This window comes from Sinohyriopsis cumingii, chromosome 14 (genome assembly GCF_028554795.1).
Source record: "Sinohyriopsis cumingii isolate HCF-2022 chromosome 14, ASM2855479v2, whole genome shotgun sequence".
Taxonomy (NCBI): domain Eukaryota; kingdom Metazoa; phylum Mollusca; class Bivalvia; order Unionida; family Unionidae; genus Sinohyriopsis; species Sinohyriopsis cumingii.
In genome coordinates, this window is record NC_142974.1 from 8656560 (window position 1) to 8680440 (window position 23881).

Sequence of the window (23881 nt, forward strand, 5' to 3'; positions counted from 1 at the left end):
AGTTCAGGTGACTTTGGTGAGGTTCTTCATCACAATCTGATGTACCAAATTCGCAGACAAGTTCAAATGCTCTTAAAGGTTCCCTTGGATGTTCTATAACATAGGTTTATTGTGACGATGAATCATTCGAAATTTTGTTGTTAAACTTATTACTAATAGACTGAACTTAAGCATAGAAGCAATTTGCAAACAGGTCCGGAAGGTCTACCGTAGAGAAGGTTGCAGTAAGCGGTGGACATTTGTTCTTTGACATTAGCATGCTCATAATCTCAAAGAGCTCTTTTCATGAACTTTTAGTGATCTTAGTAATTGTAGCAGACTGATTTTGATGCATAACTGTTTGTAATATTCGTAGTGCCCAGGCGCTAGGAACTACTTTTTATCAAGGGACGCAACAATTGTTGTCTTCTGCTTAGCTCAATGGAGTTGCTTTAAATCAAACAAACACCGACACTTACGCCAATCCCCTCTCTCCAGATAGGTGCCAGGTAACTATATATAAATGTTATAAGAACAAATCGTACCGGTGATTTTTGTCCAAACTGACAAATATTTTACCAGTCAAATTATATCAATTATATTATTCCTGTTTTCAATATCAATCAGAGAAACACATATTTTCATATAACACGTAATTTGTGAAACTATATGTTTGTTATACACTGAACGCGTCATAATATATCTTTGTTTGATTTATGATAGATCTCAAATGAAGTTAGTAACTTGGTTTTGAAGTGTTGATTGACACTATAAACAAAGAATAAGGTTTGAATGGCACAACACAAAGAACTATTGATATACTAATCCGGAATTGGTGGAATATCCTTTAAATACTTTGCCAGTACCACATGAACTGATACCTCGAATGTATCGACAAGAGTTTTGACTGGTACAGTCATTGTACCAAAGAGGATTCCGTCATTCGATAAAGCAGCTCCCCACCCTCTACGAAGCAGTTAAAAGGTAATGCGTGTGAGTATTACAGCAATTAATTAATTAAAAATTTATTTAAATAGGTACAGTTAAAACATATAACACGAGTGACATTACTTTGTAGGTCAGTAAGAATAAATCTATGACATACGTATGTAAACAACGCATAAGTGAATCAAATATAAGATATATACCGGTATCTTATAAAAAGCCTTATTCAAATGTTTTGACCAAATAATTAAATTCGAGTTGGCATTTCTCCAAATTGTCAATATCAAACAGACTGTTGTTTGTCATGCATCTACGAGTAAAACAAAAAAAAGAAAAAGCATTTCGTATATAGTAACGAGTAAGAAGTAACAACAAGATCTGAACGAAAACAATATTATTTTCATTCACAAAGGACAACATATCGTGGACTGTCTATTATACAGAGTAGCGTGAGTCTTTTCAAGGCAGTATGTAAGAAGCAAATTATACATAATTGTCATAAGGCAAAATGATTATATAGGCCCTCTATGTTAGCTTAAAAGTACGTTCTATTTTAATATATTTTAAAACGCTGAGTCATTAAAATTTTATAATATTCAGGATCGTTCACTTGTGTTTATAGTTATACATGTTTGGCTGATTTTGACCTTGACTTTGACAGACAGTGAATACGTGTGGGTTATTGAATTTGTGGTGATGCAAATTAGTGTGCGGAAATTGTTTAATGCAGTGGTCAGCGACCATACTACTTCATCATAGTGCATATTACTGTTCAGACTATTACTGCTGGACACTTTCAACCTACGTCTGTCATCCGATAATACAACTTACGATTATTTATCAACTTTGTTTGCACTTCAGAGGCATATCTGCAGTCCTATAACGCATTGGAATCTGTAACACAGTCCTGTAATACAGTCCTGTAACGCACTGGGATATGTAACCCAGTCATGTAATACAGTCCGGTAACTCACTGAGATATGTAATTCAGTCATGTAATACAGTCCAGTAACTCACTGAGATATGTAACCCAGTCCTGTAATACAGTCCGGTAACTCATTGAGATATGTAACCCAGTCATGTAATACAGTCCGGTAAGTCATTGAGATATGTAACCCAGTCATGTAATACAGTCCTGTAACTCATTGAGATTTGTAACCCAGTCATGTAACATAGTCATGTAACTCATTGAGATATGTAACCCAGTTCTGTAATACAGTCCTGTAACTCATTAAGATATGTAACCCAGTCATGTAACATAGTTCTGTAACTCACTGAGATATGTAACCCAGTCCTGTAATCCAGTCCGGTAACTCATATAGATATGTAACCCAGTCATGTAATACAGTCCCGTAACTCACTGAGATATGTAACCCAGTCATGTAATACAGACCAGTAACTCATTCAGATATGTAATCCAGTCATGTAATACAGTCAAGAAACTCATTGAGATATGTAACCCACTCCTGCAATACAGTCCTGTAACTCATTGAGATATGTAACCTAGTTATGTAATTCAGTCTTGTAACTCATTGAGATATGTAACCCAGTCATTTAATACAGTCCTGTAACTCATTGAGATATGTAACCCAGTCCTGTAATACAGTCTGGTAACTCATTGAGATATGTAACCGAGTCCCGTAATACAGTCCTGTAACTCATTGAGATATGTAACCCAGTCCTGTAATACAGTCAGGTAACTCATTGAGTTATGTAACGAGTCCTGTAATACAGTCCTGTAACTCATTAAGATATGGAACCCAGTCATCTAACATAGTCATGTAACTCATTGAGATATGTAACCCAGTCATGTAATACAGTCATGTAACTCACTGAGATATGTAACTCAGTCCTTTAATACAGTCCTGTAACTCATTGAGATATGTAACCCAGTCCTGTAATACAGTCCGGTAACTCATTGAGATATGTAACCCAGTCATGTAATACAGTCCCGTAACTCACTGAGATATGTAACCCAATCATGTAATACAGACCAGTAACTCATTCAGATATGTAATCCAGTCATGTAATACAGTCAAGAAACTTATTGAGATATGTAACCCACTCCTGCAATACAGTCCTGTAACTCATTGAGATATGTAACCCAGTTATGTAATGCAGTCCTGTAACTCATTGAGATATGTAACCCAGTCATTTAATACAGTCCTGTAACTCACTGAGTTATGTAACTCAGTCCTGTAATACAGTCCGGTAACTCATTGAGATATGTAACCGAGTCCTGTAATACAGTCCGGTAACTCATTGAGATATGTAACCCAGTCATGTAACATAGTCCTGTAACTCATTGAGATCTGTAACCCAGTCATGTAATGCAGTCCTGTAACTCATTGAGATATGTAACTCAGTCATTTAATACAGTCCTGTAACTCACTGAGATATGTAACCCAGTCCTGCAATACAGTCCGGTAACTCAATGAGATATGTAACCCAGTCTCGTAATACAGTCATGTAACTCATTGAGATATGTAACCCAGTCCTGTAATACAGTCCCGTAACTCACTGAGATATGTAACCCAGTCATGTAATACAGTCCAGTAACTCATTCAGATATGTAATCCAGTCATGTAATACAGTCAAATAATTCATTAGATATGTAACCCACTCCTGTAATACAGTTCGGTAACTCATTGAGATATGTAACCCATTCATGTAATACAGTTCTGTATGGCATTGGGATCTGTAACCCAGTCATGTGGTAGTCCTGTAACGCATTGGGATCTGTAACCCAGTCATGCAATACAGTCCTGTAACGCATTGGGATCTGTAACCCCGTCATGCAATACAGTCCTGTAACGCATTGGGATCTGTAACCCAGTCCTGTAAAGAGTCATGTAACAATCTGGGATCAAATACTACTACATCCAAGAGTAAGATCTCTTGTCAACATGATCGCTAGGTTCGCTGTTGTCATTGCTGTCTCCTACTAGCACCGGGTAGCTTTGATACAGCGCACATACACTAAATTATCTGCAAGCAAGCAATACGAATTTGGTTTGTGTGTGCGTATGTGTGTGTGCTTGGAATTTTAATGTAGCTTTAAAAAAAATTCAGCCATATCGCTACAATGACTGCAGTGCGGCAGTTTATAGTGATGTTTGGCACTGAGGGATCTTGCCGCAGATATGTAGTATGATGTCCCACCCAGTCACGTTATCCTGACACCAGACCGACCAGTCCTAACACTAACCTCTTTATGCTGAGCGCCAAGCGAGGCAACTGTTAGTACCATTTTAAATAGTTTTTGGTATGATTCGGCCGGGGAACGCACCCGCGACCTCCCACATCTGAGGCGGACGCTGTAGCCATTAAGCCACCAGAGCGATGGCATCTGGTAAGTTCGGTTCTTTTACCGAGCGTCTACTGATATACGTTTTGTATGACCTTGTTAGAGTCAGTGAATGAATAATGCATTTGTAAAACGTAAGAATGTGTTCGTGTTGAGCAACGCTATACTATTGAGTGAACAACCAATATAATCATTGCATGTTTCTCTAAGGCATGGCATCAACATTGTTTACATACCGAAAATTAAGACAGTTTGCTATTGTTACGTCTGACAGACACATACTAATGTTATTGCATACTTATATGACCTATATGATATGCCTCAAAATCTGGATATAACATTCATACAGATATGTATGAACAGTTTCTGCTTTAGACAGCAGTACAAAATATTTCTTTTCGACCAAGAAGGTTCCGAAAACTTATGGGTACCTGTCTAAGTTTGGACAAAGAAATGTACAGATGCATTTTAAAAAAAAAAGATACATATAAATCTATTGAAAAATTTTGTCTCATACTGTCCTTTCCTGAACGTTATGGTAAACTGCATCGCCTGTTTGGTCAAACCATTGTTACTGCATTCTACGATGTCGTTTAAAGCAATGTAAACAAAGATTTAATAACTAAAACAATCTTGTGTTCGTGATTAAATGAATATTGTATCCAAGAATGAAACGTAGGTTTCGCAATGTGAAAATCTTATTCAATTAAAAATGCTTCGGCACCTAACAACTGTGTACATTTACATTAGTCTGGAACTAAACAGTACATACTCGATATAGCTGACAGACAAACTTCAACATCGTTCCGGTGTTCTTCAAAAAAGATCAATTCCATTTATGTATTATGAGATTGCAGGCAACATTACAATAACTACTTCCTCAAATTGAAGAGTTTGACAACGTTAAAAAACTATTCACCTCCAAAACTGAAGTGTTTACAAATGAAGATCTCCAATGAGCATGGGAAAATATTTCGATTTAGAAAAGCACATGCTAGCTTATTTTTCGAAGAAGTTTGCTTACTCTATACCACAATACAGGTATATGTTAAAATAACATTGTCAATTCACAACTGACAAATTAAATGGGCCTAGTTTGTTGAACTAGCTTGTTAGACTCTTAAATTGGGTGTCAAAACAGTTTGTCGATGTAATGATAATATACACAATTGTATAGTGAATCGCCGGAATGTTAAAGTGCTTACTTATCTGTGATGGTGCAGACTGGTTGCAACCAAACTATATAGTCCCAATCTAGCGGCCATGGACAATCATTCTGGATAGCTGTAGAAGACCGTTGCGTTTAATTTTGTATGATGCCTTTAAAAATCAAACAGCCAATCAATCACCCAATATTTACTTTTTCAGAAAATGTCTGACAGTATTTTTACTTTTTCAGAAAATGTCTGACAGTATTTTTACTTTTTCAGAAAATGTCTGACAGTATTTTTACTTTTTCAGAAAATGTCTGACAGCAGCTTTTGCCGCGAGCCTTCTGAAGAGCAGTCTAGCGCCAGTACGGATGAGGAAATTCCGAATGCTATAGAACCATTCTACGTCATTCGCGATAATTTTGAAAATATTAATGATATCACTAAAGCCATTAAGGAAGCTGGTGTGATTGACTGTGGACTTATATTCGGTAAGGTTTATACTCTTATTGGAGATATCTGATTTTAAAATAAATGATGATTTAATTATGCTTTCTTAGTTTAGTCTTAAAATGGCACATAATTTCACCCACCCAACCTATTCACACTATGTGCAAGCAAGGAATTGCCGGTCATTCAATAAGCATTTTGTTTTTATTTTACCGACAGTTCCTTAATCTGCAGCTACATTATACAATCATTTTTGCATTCGACTTTAGTTTGAGAATTTGCTAAAATGCGATGAGAATACCGCGCCGGAAAACGGATATTACTCACTTGCTCTATTTCCTTTTTGTTGAAATGTCTGGTATAAAAGCAGGCTTTTATGGATGCGAAAGTCAAGTTAGTAGTAGTAACATAAACTATAGTGATAAGTTAATTATTTGTTAGTGATTAATGGCACGTCAGCACAATAATGGATATTTGGTGCCGATTTGCGCAATAAAACTCGGTGAAAATAACAGTCGTCTTTCCTATATGTTGGGGGGGGGGGGGGCGAGTGGCCGAGTTGTCTAAAGCGCTCTCCGTTACGGATCACTGCCATCTCACCTCTGTCTGCGTTGGTTCGAGTCTCCGATTCGGCTAATGTGGGTATGTGAGAAAGCTTGCCAGTAGCTTGTCGTGGGTCGGTGGTTCTTTCCGGGGTTTTCCAGGGTTCTTCCTCCACCATTAATACTGGCCGCCATGTATAGCCTATCGTGTGCTGAAAAATGGCGTTAAACCCTACAACAACAACAACAACAACCTATATGTAGAAAGATATGGCGATTACTAGAGTTAGTGTTTGAGATCAATGATTAATTAGGAATTGTTATCAGTACGAAACATGTTTGGTTTTGGCTGAGTCGTTCTATTGAATCTTATCAGAACATTTCATAGAAACCAATGTATATATTCTTAGCGTATACACGTGTTTTATGCTAATTTATAGATATGTTCCTTTTTTAGCTTTAGTTAATGTATGACAGTATTGTTCATTTCAGGATATAATGTGTACTTTGGAAATCAGGCCAGGTAGAATGATTGTTAGAGTTAAATGTTCACATCCTAATGTAACTAAATACTATTCATTTTTGATGTTAATGAATTAGTAACCGATAACATGTAGTCAAATGGATCGGGCAATAGTTGACAACCCTCGCTTGTTTTTGTCTTTTTAGTTTTGAGTTGAGACAATCTTACAAGGATTCGTTTGGCTATTTTGTTTACACAGTATCAAAACACCTTTTGAACATTTTCTAGATGAATCTTGTATAGAATTTGCTAATGTTATGTATTCAGCAATATCGGTAAAAACCTTTCAGACGTATCGTCTTCGTTTTGTACTGATGACGTTAACAATTGTGATCATACAGCTATTTACAAACAGATAGATATTGTCAAGTCATTATGACAAAATTACTGAATGTTTTGGTAGCTTTAAAATAACTAAGATCAGTTTAATCAGACTTGTGCTATTTTTTAAGGCAAGGAAAAGTGGTATTAGAACGGTAGGTAAGTTAAAGACATACTCTTGAAATGTGGGTTGGGTTTTTTTGAGACAAGGGGAATGTAAGAGGTTAAAGCGTATTTTTCTTACCTTTAGACAGCGTAATAAACCAGTTCAATCCTGGACAGGAATTCAGTTGTAAACAAATCGCAAATAAAATCTTTTTTTCCATCCAGTTTTGTATAACCGTTGTTGTATCTGCCCGTCTGTTATAATCTGTCATTAAAAGCACTGTATATGACATATCCTATTTAGTTTTCATGTTCTCACCTCATGGTTACTTTGAGTAGATCTCTATCACTTTTCAAACATATATGTTTTGTATTTATCGTATGCGTGTATTTCATGAACATCTACTTGTCACTGATTTTACACGCAACTAACACAAGGCCCTTCTTTATGCAAACATTGGTCTCGTTTGCTTCTACAATGTGTAAGACGATAGTCAATTTAAACTGTAATTTAATTGTATGTATTTTATTTTCATGCCACCTTCTTTATCCGTTTTCACGGTTGATCTATATGTGAGCCAGCCAACGCACTTCCATGATCGGAATGAAGATGTATTTTGTTTGTATTGTTCTCTGTCAGTAATTTATAACAGGAAAATACATCAAGAAACAATTATTTTAAGTCGTTTATAATGGGAAAATACTTTCAGGAAATAATATATGCGTTGTAATTTGTAAATGTGTTATGGGCAAAGCAACATGACAGAGATATAAAAAGATATATTGTTTTCAATAATTTGCAAGATGTATTTCATATTTTGAACGTACGACTTTTTATAGATTTATGTAAACATTTTGCCACTTCTAAAGTTGTTTATGTAACAACATTTTTTTTTATACTGAGTCAGTGTTTTATGTTTCATTCTAATATTGTTTCTGTAAAATTCTTTTTTCAATTGTGCCTGAGCATAGTAATAGACCTTCCAAACTTTAAATATTTGAAAGTTATTTTTTAATATTCTGAACTTTTATGTAACTTGTAATGGAGATCATTTTCAATCATTTTAGTTTATGTTTTCAATGCTTGTAATCATCAATCAACATTGCTAATGTTTTAAGTGTTATTCTCGATCGAATCAAGTCCTGACCATACGTTTATTCCATTGAAACTCAGCAAAATCACATTCAATAAATTAGAAGATGATACGTAAACGAAAGACAGGCTGGTAAACACTCGAACGGACTTCCATTTAAAATGACTGGGAACGAGGCATCATAAAATTCCAGAATCTTTATAAATATAGTGTATATATTAAAACAGTAATGCAAACGAAGCCAACGGCAAAATCGTTTTTGATGGATGTTAATTGAAGTCAGGTGTGTGTCCTCCTCCAGGTATTGACTACACGATGAGCAATCGCAGTCAAGGACAAAGGACTTTTGGCGGTCGTTCTCTTCACGACACGGTCGGACCGGAAATGAATCCCTACCAACGGGTAATATGTACATATGTATTTATGTACGTATCGATGTATGTACGTATGTATGTATGTATGTATGTATGTATGTATGCATGTATGGATGTATGCATGTATGGATGTATGCATGCATGGATGTATGGATGGATGTATGGATGGATGGATGGATGGACGGACGGATGTATCTATGTAACAACCGGGTGCTAGGACATACTACTACGTGTTAAGCAAATGAAGGAAACAATAGATTAAGCTATTTCAGTGAGTAAATACAATATTAGAGAATATGTTGAATTAATTATGCCGCCTTAACAAAAAACCCGAGTTAAGACACCCATTTTGACAGGTATACAACTGATGGTGTGAAAAACATTGCATTAGACAAGTAAATATCGGAGTATGATTTCTACAAACAAAATAGTCACAAGTATTCAATTCATTGTAAATTAACCAAGCTATCCAGACCTTGGTTATCCCACTTCGGACACCATTTTCTTAACCATCCATCCCTCAAGCAAAATTATTATATATTTTGAAAGTTAAGCCTTAAGTTCATATCAATATGTGTAAACAGGAGTTAACTCATTTAATGTTTTTCTCTGAGGTTATTTGTTTCAATCTTATTGGTCAGCAGTTCCAAAAAACGACGGCAAACAAATACACGCCACGTGACTGGATTTTCTTTCTGGAATATGAAAGTATAAATAGTGCCAAGACAAGAGTTTACAGAAATATAGTTTTACGTCAACACCGCATTCGTTTACAGTTGGCTCTAGATATTGCTTTTGAGTCATCCGGCTACGTGAAACAGGTACTGTTGATTTATTTTATCCAGACAATATGTATTCTTGGCGAAACACTGGAGGAGTTGGACGATGACGGCAAAATACCAGCGTTTGGCTTTGGTGACGCAAAAACCAGGGATAAATCCATATTCCCACTGAAGTCCGAGGTAGGTTTAATGCTCGCGTCGTTGCAAGTCCAGGTCACACATAAAGCTTAAATTTAATGACTAGTATTGGTTACACTCTTGACAGCAACAATATACTCAAATTACTGTCGCTTGGTCACTCAGAATATTATTCCTTGGTCACTCAGAATAATGTTGCTTGGTTTGAACGGCACCTTCTGCATTTAATGTTCCAATACCATGCCGAGAAAATTGGATATGTCTTTTTAGCAAGTAAACACAGAGTCGTATCACCCTGGCAATACGAGAAATAAATATCAAAGGCTCGCCAGAACGGAAAAACAATGTCAAACATTATCAGAATACATTTTGTCTCTAAACATATTTAATCCTAGAGTTCAAACGCCAGTGGTCTTGAATTTTCATTTATGTGTTCACGCTTTGTGTATGACATAGATTAGTCATGGCGCCTAAACAAATATCAGTCCTAATTATTCGGATTTAACTCCAACCTGAATGTAATTTGCAAAGGTTTGGTTTGGTTTTTCATTCTGTGTTTTATCTTCCTTTATGGTATACTAAGCTTTAGGTTAATATCAGCTGATTTATCCTAGCAATAATTGGAGTGCATCTGACTTTTTCTGTCGTCAATAATATGTTTTTTTTCGAAGATGATTTACTTATATTTGTCTTCAAAACTAATTTCCAATTCGTTTCTACATAACTATATCACAAAAGTTATAGACACATCGAATTATTATCGACGAAAAATCTACGCATTTGCGATAAAATAGTGGCCAGTATGTTTGCATTAGATTTATAATCATTGGCATCGAGATTTTCTTATTAAAAAAGTGCAAACGTCAAAAAAGATCATATTTCAAAATAATGAATCTCTAACTTATTATATATATATATATATATATATATATATATATATATATATATATATATATGTGTGTGTGTGTGTGTGTGTGTGTGTATTCTGTACATATTGATGGCCTATATTTGGCATGCCTGTTTCCATTATGTCTGAGTAGAACTCATTTGATGCTGAAAATGACTTTCAATGAGCAGGTCTCACACCAATATGCAGCTTATTTATTTGTCTAAACTACAGTCCCATTCTCAAGGTTTCTGCTCTAATAGAGAAAAGCGGAATTTCAAAACGCAAGGTAGTAAATAGCTACTGCAGTTAAGTGATACAGGTGGAATTTTCCACACAAACAAAGAAAGTGAAAAAATGAAAAACTGCAAAAGAGAAAATAAATGAAAAATGAACATGAAAATGAAAACTGAAAGTTGTTAGGTGCAAAACAATAGAGAGTGTAGGAGTATAAATTTATAACTGTTTCCTTTCTGCGAAACAGTTCTTTCTCGCTGCTTGCTTTCTACGCGCCATTGCCAATGATAAAGTATGACTTTACTTCTGTGGCAGTTTATAGTGATGTCTAGCACTGGGACATCATGCCGCAGACATGTAGCATGATGTCCCACCCAGTCACATTATCCTGACACGGGGCCGACCAGTCCTAACACTAACCGTTTAATGCTGAGCGCCAAGCGAGGCAACTGTTAGTACCATTTTAAATAGTTTTTGGTATGATTCGGCTGGGGATCGAACCCACGACCACCCGCATCCGAGGCGGACGCTCTAACCACTAGGCCACCGGAGTGGTATCAGAATATATATATATATATATATATATATATATATATATATATATATATATATATATATATATATGTGTGTGTGTGTGTGTGTGTGTGTGTGTGTGTTTAGAGAGAGAGAGAGAGAGCGGTTGTGCTAAATGAAGATAACATACGAGTTACGTGCTATTCTCTAATAGACACATATATTATTATATTATTTTCATTTTCAATTCTTATCATATTGAGTGACCACTCTTTTTAAAACATTTTATGCATGTTTTTGGTAGCAAATTGTTTTGTGTATCAAAGCATTCAAATTACAAGGTTTTTTTTGTGAACAGGCTATGAGGTCAGTCTGAAAAACATATGAAAGTCTATAAATAAATGATGTAGAAGAGTATGCTTGTACCTTTGTGGAGAAAAACTATAACAAAGAACAAGCAAATGGAAAAGGAACTAAACAAATTTATCGAAAAGAAAATACTACGTTTAACATCATTTCGATCGTTGTAACACTGATGCAATTTGAGGAACGTTTTATGCAAAAGAGTTCTATTTAGAAACGATGATGATTATCAAATACATAGAAAAGCAGATTTTTCAGCTTTATATTTTCATGAGGTTAAAGTGACCCATGTTCTGTTATAAACTGCTATAAAAACGTAAACAGTTTTTGCCCAAATTATCTGCTTCAATAAAGCATCTTTATTCCATGAAATCACATCACCGTTTAACAGTCTGGTTCATTTATTATTTTGTCCATACTTATTGTGCATCTTATTGGCATAAACTAGAAATTTTCATTATTTTCTAATCCATATGACAAGGAGGTGCGAATTCACATTTCTCGCCACCTGTCGACAGAATGACATGTTTGTAAGGTGATTATGTTGAATAATTCTTCTTCTTTAAGTTAAAAAACGAACCGTTCTCTGCACTCACTCATCAGCTCAGTGATATTAAACCTTCTGGAACTATTCTACATAAACGCTAGGTAAACATATAATATCTTATATTTAAATGGCCCCCTGTTATCTCAATATTGTATGAATATATAGTACGGTTGCCGTGAGTACATAGTCGGACACGATCCTCGGTGCTATTTTCAACTACCAATAAGCAATTTACTTGCAAAACAGGTGGAAATGTCTAGAAATATCAGATTTAAAGTGATTTCTCCTTAGAAAGATTAGCAGGTTCCACAGAGTCGAGTCGTTTACACATTGATGCGTGTGCTGTTCAAGAAGTGATTGTCAAACAATCTAATATTTCCAAACAGTTCGTAATTTTTAGTCAAGCATTTATTTGTTAATGCAAAATGCCATACGATCACGAAACATATTTATTTACACTTCGTGCAATACAAACCTAAAACTACAGATTCTCATCAAGGTCACATCAAGGTCACATTAAGGTCACATTTCATACTTATACCATAACTAAATACAGTCTATATCCAGGACCGTCACAACCTCGAAACATGCACCGTTGTCATCGATCATAAAAAGGAACAAAAAGCAGTTACAAAACATTATTTACAGACTTTATTCAACAAATTAGAAATCCACTCTACACAGGCTCTTTATAAATATGCTACACAAATGTGTCTATACCAAAACAGATATTATAACAAAATTGTAATTCATGCAACATAGATGAACTTTGTGGGCGTTTTAGGGCCTATATTAGAGTGTTAATATATTGATACTCTGTATTGTATGCTAGTAGAGATGAACGCTGCAGACTCTGTACAGTTTACATTAGAGTATATATGTACTGACACATTGTATTCCATTGTAATATCGATGAACTCTGAAGGCTGTTTCGGTCTACATTGGAGTGTATATGTATTAATATACTGTATTGTATTTTATTATATATGTTCTTGGCTGACTCTACATTAGAGTATATATGTATGGATAGATCGTGTTGCATATTAATACTGATGAACTCTGTAGACTATTTATGAAGTATATTTGAGTGTTATATATTGATACACTTTGTTATATAAAATTAGAGTTTGCAACATCGTAATGTAAGCAATATCAAATATGTGTTGGTGCTTCAATCATTTTGACCTTTCTAAAAAGATTCAGAAAATAAACCATAATCCAAACCAAACAGTTACTTGAATATTACACAGTGCTTCCATGTATGAGTATAAACAGCAAAACACGGTTGCTTCAATATGAGCACGTGTTTCTTATTCAAATATCACTAAAGCAAAACAATTCTTCTTCTGATTATTATTATTATTATTATTAAATTATTATTGTTAATAAAAATTTAATTAAATTTATTATTATTATTATTTTATATTGCCTGGTATCCGTTCTTCTCTTTTGTGACTTGATTCGCGCATAGAGGCACCACGTGTGTTTTCCTATCTCTCCCTTGCAATCGTTCATCATTTTTAAGGACTTAGCTGGATTATCTAATGTTGTGATTTCATGGCGAGCAGCCATTGAATGGAACTACTTCGTAAAACATGAACTGATATTAGTTGTGTATTATGTGTATGCGTTTGTCTGTATGTGTGGTTCGTATTTATGTATACAAACACACAATAATATCTCTTTCTTTACTGGATTATTTTAAATTCATGATTGTTTGTGAGACCACCTTAATTCAAATACACTTAACCAGCCATTCTCTCTCTCTCTCTCTCTCTCTCTCTCTCTCTATATATATATATATATATACAGAAAAATCATTTATATTGATTTCTTTCAGCATGCACTACTCTCTCTATCGCGTTTTATCTCCTTCTTTCTTCTCTCTCTCTCTCTCTCTCTCTCTCTCTCTCTCTCTCTCTTGTTCACTAACAGAAACAGCTATTTTAAGCTCGCTTCTGTCATTTATCAATAATTATGAGCCGATCTTATAATCACCGCGTCATTCACACATTGTAGTTTTGAGAGTTACCCTTCTTTCTTCGTCACCACAACTCTAAACACTAATCCCATCCTTAAAACATCTTGATCTCCGAAAGTACATACATTTTTCCAATAATCAAACTGACACCGTGATATTCAAGAACAAAAACGACGAAACCCTATTCGCATTATGCGGCTTGTTAAGTACGACTTTGCGATACTACCGGCGACTGTACTGAACTGATTATGTTGATTGTTATATGTAATACAGTTTATAAGGATGTATACACACACACACACACACACACACACACACACACACACACACACACATATATATATATAGTGGAATGAATGTTTTGATTTTATACCTTTACAGCTGTTATATTATTTGTTAGTTTTATGGGAATGATGTTAGACTGTATATTAATTAATATAGTGGAACTTGGCAAATATAGATTGTTTAGTTATTTGCTGTGTCTTGATGCTACGTGTGATTTTTCTGCAAATACAGGTCATGTGCGATGGATTTAATGGGGTGTTGGACGCCTACAATCAAATAACACCTAACGTGCAACTTAGCGGACCAACTAATTTCGTCCCACTCATAGAAGAGGCGGTGAAAATCGTTCAACAGACAAAAAAGGTAGCTACAAACCATTTAACCTCCAGTGTTACAAATTACAATAAATAATTTTAACAATAAAGTAATAATTTTAAGCGTACTTTGTCTTTATCATCGAGTGTTGAATTGTATATTTTGAACGATGCATTTTAAATGTAACTTAAAATAAACTTGGTGGAATTATTTCCAAAATATCTAATTCAATGCAGTTGCGTGTTTCCTTGTTAAACAAATGAATATATAATAAAATTAATACATTTAGTACTTTTGGGTAGCTGTCATTACGATTCCATTTACATATGGTGCAAATCTCTCGCCCCACCCCCACATCTTGAATATCGATATGTTGAAGGGTTAATGGAGATAATCTTGTATAAAAACAAAAATACGTTCATCATCAAGATCATCATCATCATCAAAGTACTGCATGGGAAATAATAATCATGGTGATGATGATGATTATGATGATGATGAATAGAATGAAACTAATAATAATTACTCTGATTTCCAAATGCATTAGTAGTAAATGTTGTAATATTCACCATTGTCGTGGATATCGTCATAATGATCATCACTGAGATTTTTTGATGGAATACGTTGTCGGTATAAGAGGTGACGATTTTATAATCAAGTATTCTCATGTATATCTATATCTGTATATATATTATAAGTCAATTGTGTTCTACAATATGGCGTTAAAGTCAACAGCTGCAACAACAATACAAATGCAATAAACTGACAAAGAACAGTGCGAAACTAGTATCTAGCTAGCCTGAGCGCGTTCTACTCTTTTGAAGAGTCTTTTTCAAAGGCAAATACAAAACATAGTAAAGACAAACAAATAAAACAGAAAAACGGTTATGTTTGCGAAACTTTACAGGGCTGTTTCTACAGGAATTCTATCTTTTAAGTATAGTACGTGTCAACTAGTTTATTTCAGCTAGTTGCTTATACTGGAAAATATTTGTATTGAACTAGAAATTGATGAGCCATAACGACATATATTGTTTAATGGAAATTTAAGGTGTCGCAAATTATATCCGGATATTTCATCGTTATAGTAGTCCTCAGCTATTAAGCGAAGTTAGAGAATTATTTAAAAGAAAATGTGTCGGCTGCAAAAGATAATTTTATTTGTGCATGGTTGTCTTTTTCTAGTATTTTTGGTTTTAACCGCTTGGTTTCCATGTTATAAGGCGGCGTATCAAGTAAGATTCCTTTTATTTCCTGGTTAGGGACTCCAGATAGGATTGTGAGCAATTGCAATAAGCGCTATATCACTGAAAGTGTGGCCGGGGGAGGAAAAGTGCAGATGTTCTTGTGTGTGTGTGTGTGTGTGTGTGTGTGTGTGTTAAAGTAAAAGTTTTACCAGGGAGAGACAATAATAATAATAATAATAATAATAATAATAATTAATAATGAGGACTTTGTATAGCGACTAATCTTTAGAAGCTTTAAGGGCTTTATAACATTAGACAACACCTGTAAGATAAAAAAACATATAATGATATGATTACCAAAACAAACACCGTGAAATTAGAAATCATTAAAAAATCATGCTGACAATATTTAAGGTAGGAAACATTATTAGGTCTTTAAGTTTCTTCTTGCAGTCGAAATAAGTGAGTTTTGAGAGCATTCTTGAATGTGATCTCTGTGTCTTTGTGTCTAAGTTCAAAGGGAAATTCATTCCACGTTCCTGGGCCTGGTATGCAAAAGAACACTGTCCATATGACTTTGTTTTCATAGTGGGAATAGTGAGTATACGATTGTCTGAAGGGGAACGTACGTATCTTGCTGGTGTGTACACATGGGTGAGGTCAGATAGATATCTTGCACTAGAGTCCGACAGTGAAACGTAGCATAGAGAACAAATTTTTGTGTTTGATTATGGATCAAATGGATATCCAGTGTAGGGTACAGAACAGGGGGAAGTGTGCTCTGATCTGGGTACTCTAATTATGATCCGAGCAGCTGTGGTTTGAAGTTGTTGAAGTTTCTGGAGAAGATACTGAGATGAACCAGAGATAATCGAGTTACAATAGTAAAGTCTTGAAAGTACTAATGAACACACAAGTGTTTTAGTAGCAGCAAGGGAAAGATATTTGCGAACTGAGTGATGCGTCTCAGCTCAAGATATGCAGCATTGCATATGTTCATGACATGTTGGTGCAAAGTGAGAGTACTGTCCAGAGTAACACTTAGGTTTAGTACTGATTGTGTGAATTTAATGTTGGTGTTGCTGGTATTTATTGTTTGAGGTAAAAGATGTGAATGAGAAAGTCTTTGTGTTGTGATCAGAATGGGATCAGTTTTATCATCATTCATCTGCAGCCTGTTACATCTCATCCATGATTTCACGTCAGAAATGCACCTCTCTACACCTTGGATTGTAGCATCAGCTTCAGTTGGGTGGCTAGATGTGTATGTTTGGGTGTCATCAGCGTACATTTGTTGAGCAATTGCATGATGATCTATGACACTTGAGAGCGACTGAGTGTACAGAATGAAGAGAACAGGTCCACAAACAGGCCCATGTGGAACACCACAACGGAGATCAACTGGGCTGGAGTGTATTCCATTTGCAGATAGAATTTGTGTCCTGTTGACCAAGTAGGACTTGAACCACAGTAAGGCTGTATCATGAATGCCAAATACATGCTGGAGACGGTGAATTAATATATCATGGTCTATTGTATCAAGTGTTGCAGACAAATCAAGGAAGGCGAGGACTGTAATCTTTCCGCTATCCAATGCAGAGAGAATGTCATTAACTACTTTTAGAAGAGTAGTTTCAGTACTGTGGCAAGGGCAATATACAGATTGTACATTGCTAAAAAGACTGTTTGAATTCAGATGAGATACATGCTGTGATATGACAATCTTTTCTAAGATTTTTTATATGAAAGGGAGATAAGAAACTGGGCGGTAGTTCTTTAAATCGTTATGGTCTAGTGTTGGTTTCTTTAGCAGAGGATTTACAATAGCAGTTTTGAAAAATGGTGGGAATTCCCCAGATGAGAGAGAGGTATTAATAACATCAGTTAGTGAGAGCAATACTGGAACTAAGCACTCAAGCAGCAGTCATGTTGGAACTGGATCAGATTCACATGACTTTGGTGCAGTCTTCATCAGGATTGTACGTACGAAATCCATAGAGACAGGTTCAAATGCTGCTAATAGTTCCCGCTCAAATTCTGTATACCAGCTGTACGGTGACGACGAGTCAACTGAAAGTGTGGTGTCAAGCTTATCTCTAATGGTTTGTACTTTGCAACGAAAGAAATTTCAAACATGTCCGGAAGTTCGACTGGAGTAAAGGTAGTTGGAAGGGGGGTAGATTTGTTCCTTGGCATTAGCTTGTTAGTAATCTAGAAGAGCTCTTTTCAGCTGGAACTTCCATGATCTTATTAGTGCAGTGGGCTGATTTCGCTGCATGGACTATATATGTGACATTCCTCTTAGCGGGATTATAGATTTGCTTATGAATAGTGAGTCTGGCGGAAAGCCAAAGCCTCTAAGCTTTATGGCGGTATCTTTCAGCAGTTCGAAGCTGGTCCCTAACACTGGTATACCACGGAGAACACTTTTGAATTGATACACAACACTTGGTAGCTGGGGCATGTTTGTCAAGCAATGCACGCAGGCAGTTATCGAGTTGTTCTGCTGTAGGAGATAAGCAAGCTGTTAGGTTAGCTTGGATGTCGTGCATTAGTTTGGTTATACGTATCACACGGAGGTGTCTCTTAGTTGCAGATAAAGGTGGATGGTTAGGGACTGATACGTCAAGATGGCATATAATGCAGAGGTGATCTGATGCAAGGTCATTGGATACCAGGGAGGACCGTAGAACGTTATCATTTTGTCTATGAAGAATCCAGTCTAAATTGTGACCATGTTTATGGATGGTTTGGTTAACTGACTGTTTGAGGTTAAAAACATTAATGGAATCTATGAATTTTTATGTATTTGGGTTTCCGGGACAGTCAAAGTGAAAGTTGAAATCTCCAAGAATAATCAGGTTGCCACCTATCGAATTTCCATACTCCAGGAGATTCGGAAACTGTTCCAAAAATAGAGAGTCAGCAAGCCAGTTTTTTTCTACCGGGGGAGGGCGGTATAGGCAGAAAAAATGTACTGACCTTTGCTCCAGTGTGAGTGATTTGGAGTAGTTCAAACGATGTCTGGTCGAAATTGAATTGTGTGGTGTGGTTAAGACGTTTGATCATGGAGTTCTTTGTGATGACAGCTGTTCCACCTCCGCGAGAATTATAGGGGAACGACTTGATGGAGTAACCAGTGGGTGTTAGATCAGCACACTTTGGGGCTCATCGCCTGATGTTTTTAGCCATATTTCTGTCAGGAAAAAGACGTCAATATTCTGGTCGTTGATAAAATTAACTGTTTCTGTGCGCTTTTCCCGTGGTCCTACTGACAGAGCATTGAATAATGCAACACGCAGAGGCAACTCTTTGATAGTTGACACAAAGGTTTTCAAATTAATAGGGATTTGAATTAGGTTATCTAAATTAACTGTCGATTTTTTTAAAATATATTTTTATTGTTTTTAAATTGTTGAGCCGGAATAAGGAATATAACTGGAAGTCTTCTTCCTGTTCTACGCCGGCCAGTTTTGAAACTAAGTTTCCTTTTCCGCTTCTGTTTACATTTATGTAATGATGAATGTAGTCCCAGTTCGTTTAGTCTAGAGCACAATGTAGTGTGGAGAGCCAAGGAGTGATCATTCAAAGCAATTAATGAGGGTCCATCATATCACAGACGGGTTGACTGGCGAGTATCACGTGATGGCGGTTTCTTCAAAAACAGTGGAGCAAAGCAGCGGAGTAAAAGTCTACTTGTCCTCCTTTCCAAATGGACACAATAACGTAGATAAAGACAGTCAACAAGCACAAATATCATGAAAACGGCACTAAAAAACGGAACAGCTGCTTCAAGACGGTTAATCGATAGCGGCCATCTTATTTGATAATAAGATGGTATCGAAATTATCTATAACACCGATATTCACTTAAACTGACCATTCTTCTGTTCAACACTTCTTTTTTCCTTCTGTTGATGATTGATAGCATTATGTAAACGTTTTTTATTTTATTTTGCAACAAACTGCAGTAATTTATGGCAAGGTTTCTCAGCGGGCTCTACTGAGGCGCGGTTAAGTTTTTAACTGTATAAATTAGAATATATAGTTGCCTCATTTGTACCAAATAGCACGTGTCCAAGTTATAGCTAACAGATTTTCCACAAGTACCACGCTTAAGCGAATGGATTATGATCAAGGTTTGCCAGAAGCACTCCTAAACAACAATGTACTAACAAATCGGATAAAGCCTTCTTCCTGCAGATCTAGATCTTTTCTCATTAACTCTCAATTGACCTCCTGCATAAGTACACTTTTGTGCCCATGTACAATGGATATGTCCGTACTTGACGCGGTGTAAGACAATACTAATATGCAATAATTGCATAGAAAACATATAGTATCAAAATATCTAGGCCTAGTCACAGTAATAGACAATCATATTTTTTTTTAAATTTGGTAAATGATACCATTATGTAAATTAGGGGACGTGGATTCTTTCTTTCCTTCTAACATAATAATTTTCCGACAACGTAATGTTTTCCACTGCCATAAATACATCCCATGCAACATATCAGCTGTTTTATTAGAGGGGTTCAATCCTATTCTTCTTGCTTTTTGCTAATATTTCGACCAACTGTATGGTTAAGTTCACCATTCATTTTGCTTACTGTGGAAGTTGAAGTATTTTATACATAAGACCAATCTGTACTCCACAGCCAAGATAATACGGAGATATCAATTCATGTTACAAAATATGTTTTATTCTTGTATATTTCTAGTATCATATTCTGGTGATCGTAGCTGACGGGCAGGTCACTAACGAAAGTATAAACCAACAAGCGATAGTGGCGGCTTCAAACTGGCCGCTGTCCATCATTATGATAGGGGTGGGGGATGGACCATGGGACACAATGAAGGATTTTGACGACGGATTACCAGAGCGCAAATTCGACAACTTCCAGTTCGTTGACTTTTATGAAACTGTCACTACTGCAAAGAACCCGGAGGCTGCATTTGCTGTTAAAGCTTTAATGGAGATTCCGGAACAATACAACATGATCAAATACCATGAGCTCTTGAAGAAGTCATGAACATTGTGTAGATCAATAAAAGCAATCATGTTAGTTGAAGTACACAAACAATGTTGAATAATAATTTATAAGTGTGTGTGCATATTGTAATATACACCCTTTGCCTATTGAATCAATTTTTTTTTATAAATGGCATTATGAAGAAATTATGGGGCAAGAGATATATGTATCAAGCAGCTGTTTAGTTTAAAGCAGCAGCAGAGAGGGCGAAGAGACTCTAATTGACTCGCCCTTGAATTGCAAAAACAAACGTTCCTGAAAATCGCAAAAAGAGGGATCGCAGTGACTGGGTGCCGAGTAGGAGACTTCGCCCTATCTGCTGCTATTAATTAAAAATTGTATCAAGACCTATGCGATATCGTAACCATGGATCATACAAGTTTACTGTCATAAAACCATGCGGGGATAACTGAACCTGACTAAATAAATTTTTAAACTGAATATAATCCATATCACCGCTATACCAAGTATCAACACCGTTAAATACAGCTAAAATATTGCAGTTATCTCTGATCACTTTAGTTATTTGTGTGTACCCTTGAGTAACATAAATTACATTTGTGTTTTTCTGTCTATCTCGTGAATATATTATAGCTGGATATACATGTTTGTCTAGCATTATGGCGTTGTATACAACTAAATTAATAATAAACATATCGATATCATCTACAGACGGCGCTTCATCGATATCAGTAATAAATTCAATAAGATCATCACCGTTTTCATGTAACAACTTTGCGCGCTAATTAAAGTCTTTCATCACTTTATATCATCGCTGGTCATCTACAGACGTAGCAACTAAATATAATTTATCACATTTCAACCAGCTCATTACCAAATTAAGCATTAGTTGTGTTTTACCACTTGCAGATGGACCTATAATAATGATTCGGATATAATTTGGCAACGCAGCATGATGCTTGACTGGCTGTTGGTTTCCTTTTCGCTGAGAAATCAATTACTTTCATGTTATGGAAATATAATAAATAATATGGATTTATTTTGTGTGAAATGCAGGGCGCGTGCTACCACAAGTGAACTAACGACTAATAAAACAAAAAATAACAGATCAGCAATTACAGGTAAGTTTGAAAAATGTGGTACAAAGAAATTTAAATTTATTCCTGATCCAAACAGTATTTTTGTTATAAAAGGAGATGATAATACTGCACAGGTAACAAAATTACCAGGAACTCCATTGGCTAACTACCCAGGATAAAAACATCTTCCAGGATATAATTACAATGGTCCTGGTACTCGACTTGATATCAGGATTGGTAACCAAAATCACCCAAAACCAAGTGAATATCCAGTAAATCCTATTGATAAAGCGTGTCACGCTCATGATGTAGCTTATAAAAGAAAAGACCTACAGCATAGGCATATCGCAGATGTGAAATTAATTCATGCGTCAAATTCCATAAAAAGCAAATCTTTCAAAGAATCATTAGGTAATTGGTTAGTGCGATCCGAGATGAAGGGTAGGCGCAGTTAATTAATAAAACTAGTATCATTATAATGGGGTCGATTTATTATAGTCCAATGGGATATTGGGTGGGGTAGAGCAGCAATTAGTAAGCTCGCCGAAGCAACAGATGTTACACGTGTTGCTGCTGAAAAATGGTTAGCACGACTGGCAATATGGCACATTTAGCCAACACCGCCTAAACGAATTGAGTATGCACAGTATGATGTTAGTGTGCCAAATGAAGTTCATCAGCCTGATATTTTGTTTTTACCACATGATACTATCAAAATTGGAAGACGCCGATTAACGTACAAATACGCGTTGACTGTCGTTGATGTTGCAAGTAGAAACAAGGAGGTAGAATCGTTATCAAGAAACAGCGACTGAAGCAGCTTTTGCGTTTGAACGAATGTATCGACATGGACCCTTGCAATGCCCACAGCTGCTACAAGTTGATCCTGGCAGAGAAGTTCAAGGTGTAGTATCATCGCTGATGAAAAAGATAATGTCAAAATCAGACGAGGAGATACTGCAATTCATCGTGATCAGGCAATTGTTGAAAGATTTAATCGAATGCTTGCTGAGCGGTTATTTGGATATCAATACGAGAAGGAAATAATTCAAGACAAAAGATCTCGCGAATGGGTTGCAAGATTACCAAGTGTGATGGCTGCTTTAAATAATGAAATTACTCGAACAACTGCCATGAGACCTAGTAGTGCGATCACAGAAAAAAAAACATATAACAGTACAACGACGTGATTATTCAGCGCAGCATGTGCTGGGTAATGTTATTGTAAGATATTTACATGAACCCGGTGAACTTGAAAGTGGTAAAAAAAGAGCGACTGATGCTAAATGGAGTATTACCACACACAAACTTTCCGGTGTGGTTACATCTACGGGTAGACCTGCAATCTACAGACTAGATTCAACTGCTCCTCAACGTGGATTTACACGTGAACAATTACAAGTAATTCCTGAAGACACGCAACTACCACCGCGATCACATATCTAACACCCCTACGCCGATTACACTCAAAAGAGGTCACCATCACACATTTACCCGTATGACCAAGACTATTATCATTTCTGTCCACGGTAAATTGTCTGGATCACTATTTGAATATCACCACCACATTATACAATAACAACTAGCACAACGAGTTTTTTGTTGTCGCTTCAGCGCTATGACATCGAGATCAAAATCGCATTTGTTTGAGTTTTTTGTCACTTTGTTTATAACCAGCTAATTTTGTATTACTATATCACTATCGATGACATCATCAATAGTTTCTCTAGCGTCTATGATAATTTTCCGCAGTTGAGATATTCTTCTGACTCGAGACACTGAGA

The 23881-nt window shown here is 36.0% G+C and overlaps 1 protein-coding gene across 4 annotated transcripts; it reads left to right on the plus strand.

Annotated features, from left to right (window-relative positions):
- The first annotated feature begins 824 nt into the window (after nt 1-824).
- LOC149783177 (uncharacterized) lies at nt 825-21824 on the plus strand. Of its 4 annotated transcripts, none has more exons than XM_089931406.1 (6): nt 825-963; nt 5693-5873; nt 8719-8819; nt 9637-9753; nt 14755-14886; nt 20746-21824. In XM_089931406.1, the coding sequence occupies exons 2-6, from the start codon at nt 5696-5698 to the stop codon at nt 21055-21057; spliced, it is 840 nt and encodes a 279-aa protein (XP_089787532.1). In that variant the 5' UTR covers nt 825-963; nt 5693-5695; the 3' UTR covers nt 21058-21824. The 4 variants fall into 4 exon arrangements, with proteins under 4 accessions (XP_089787532.1, XP_089787534.1, XP_089787531.1 ...); XM_089931405.1 differs by having other exon boundaries at nt 868-972; XM_089931407.1 differs by lacking the exon at nt 825-963 and adding an exon at nt 5416-5542.
- The last annotated feature ends 2057 nt before the right edge of the window (nt 21825-23881 follow it).

Bases quoted from the DNA above. Each gene is read 5' to 3' on its own strand.
- LOC149783177 (XM_089931405.1), top strand. The intron at 5,874-8,718 runs GTAAGGTTTATA...GTCCTCCTCCAG, and splicing joins TGACTGTGGACTTATATTCG to GTATTGACTACACGATGAGC. The intron at 8,820-9,636 runs GTAATATGTACA...TATTTTATCCAG, and splicing joins AAATGAATCCCTACCAACGG to ACAATATGTATTCTTGGCGA.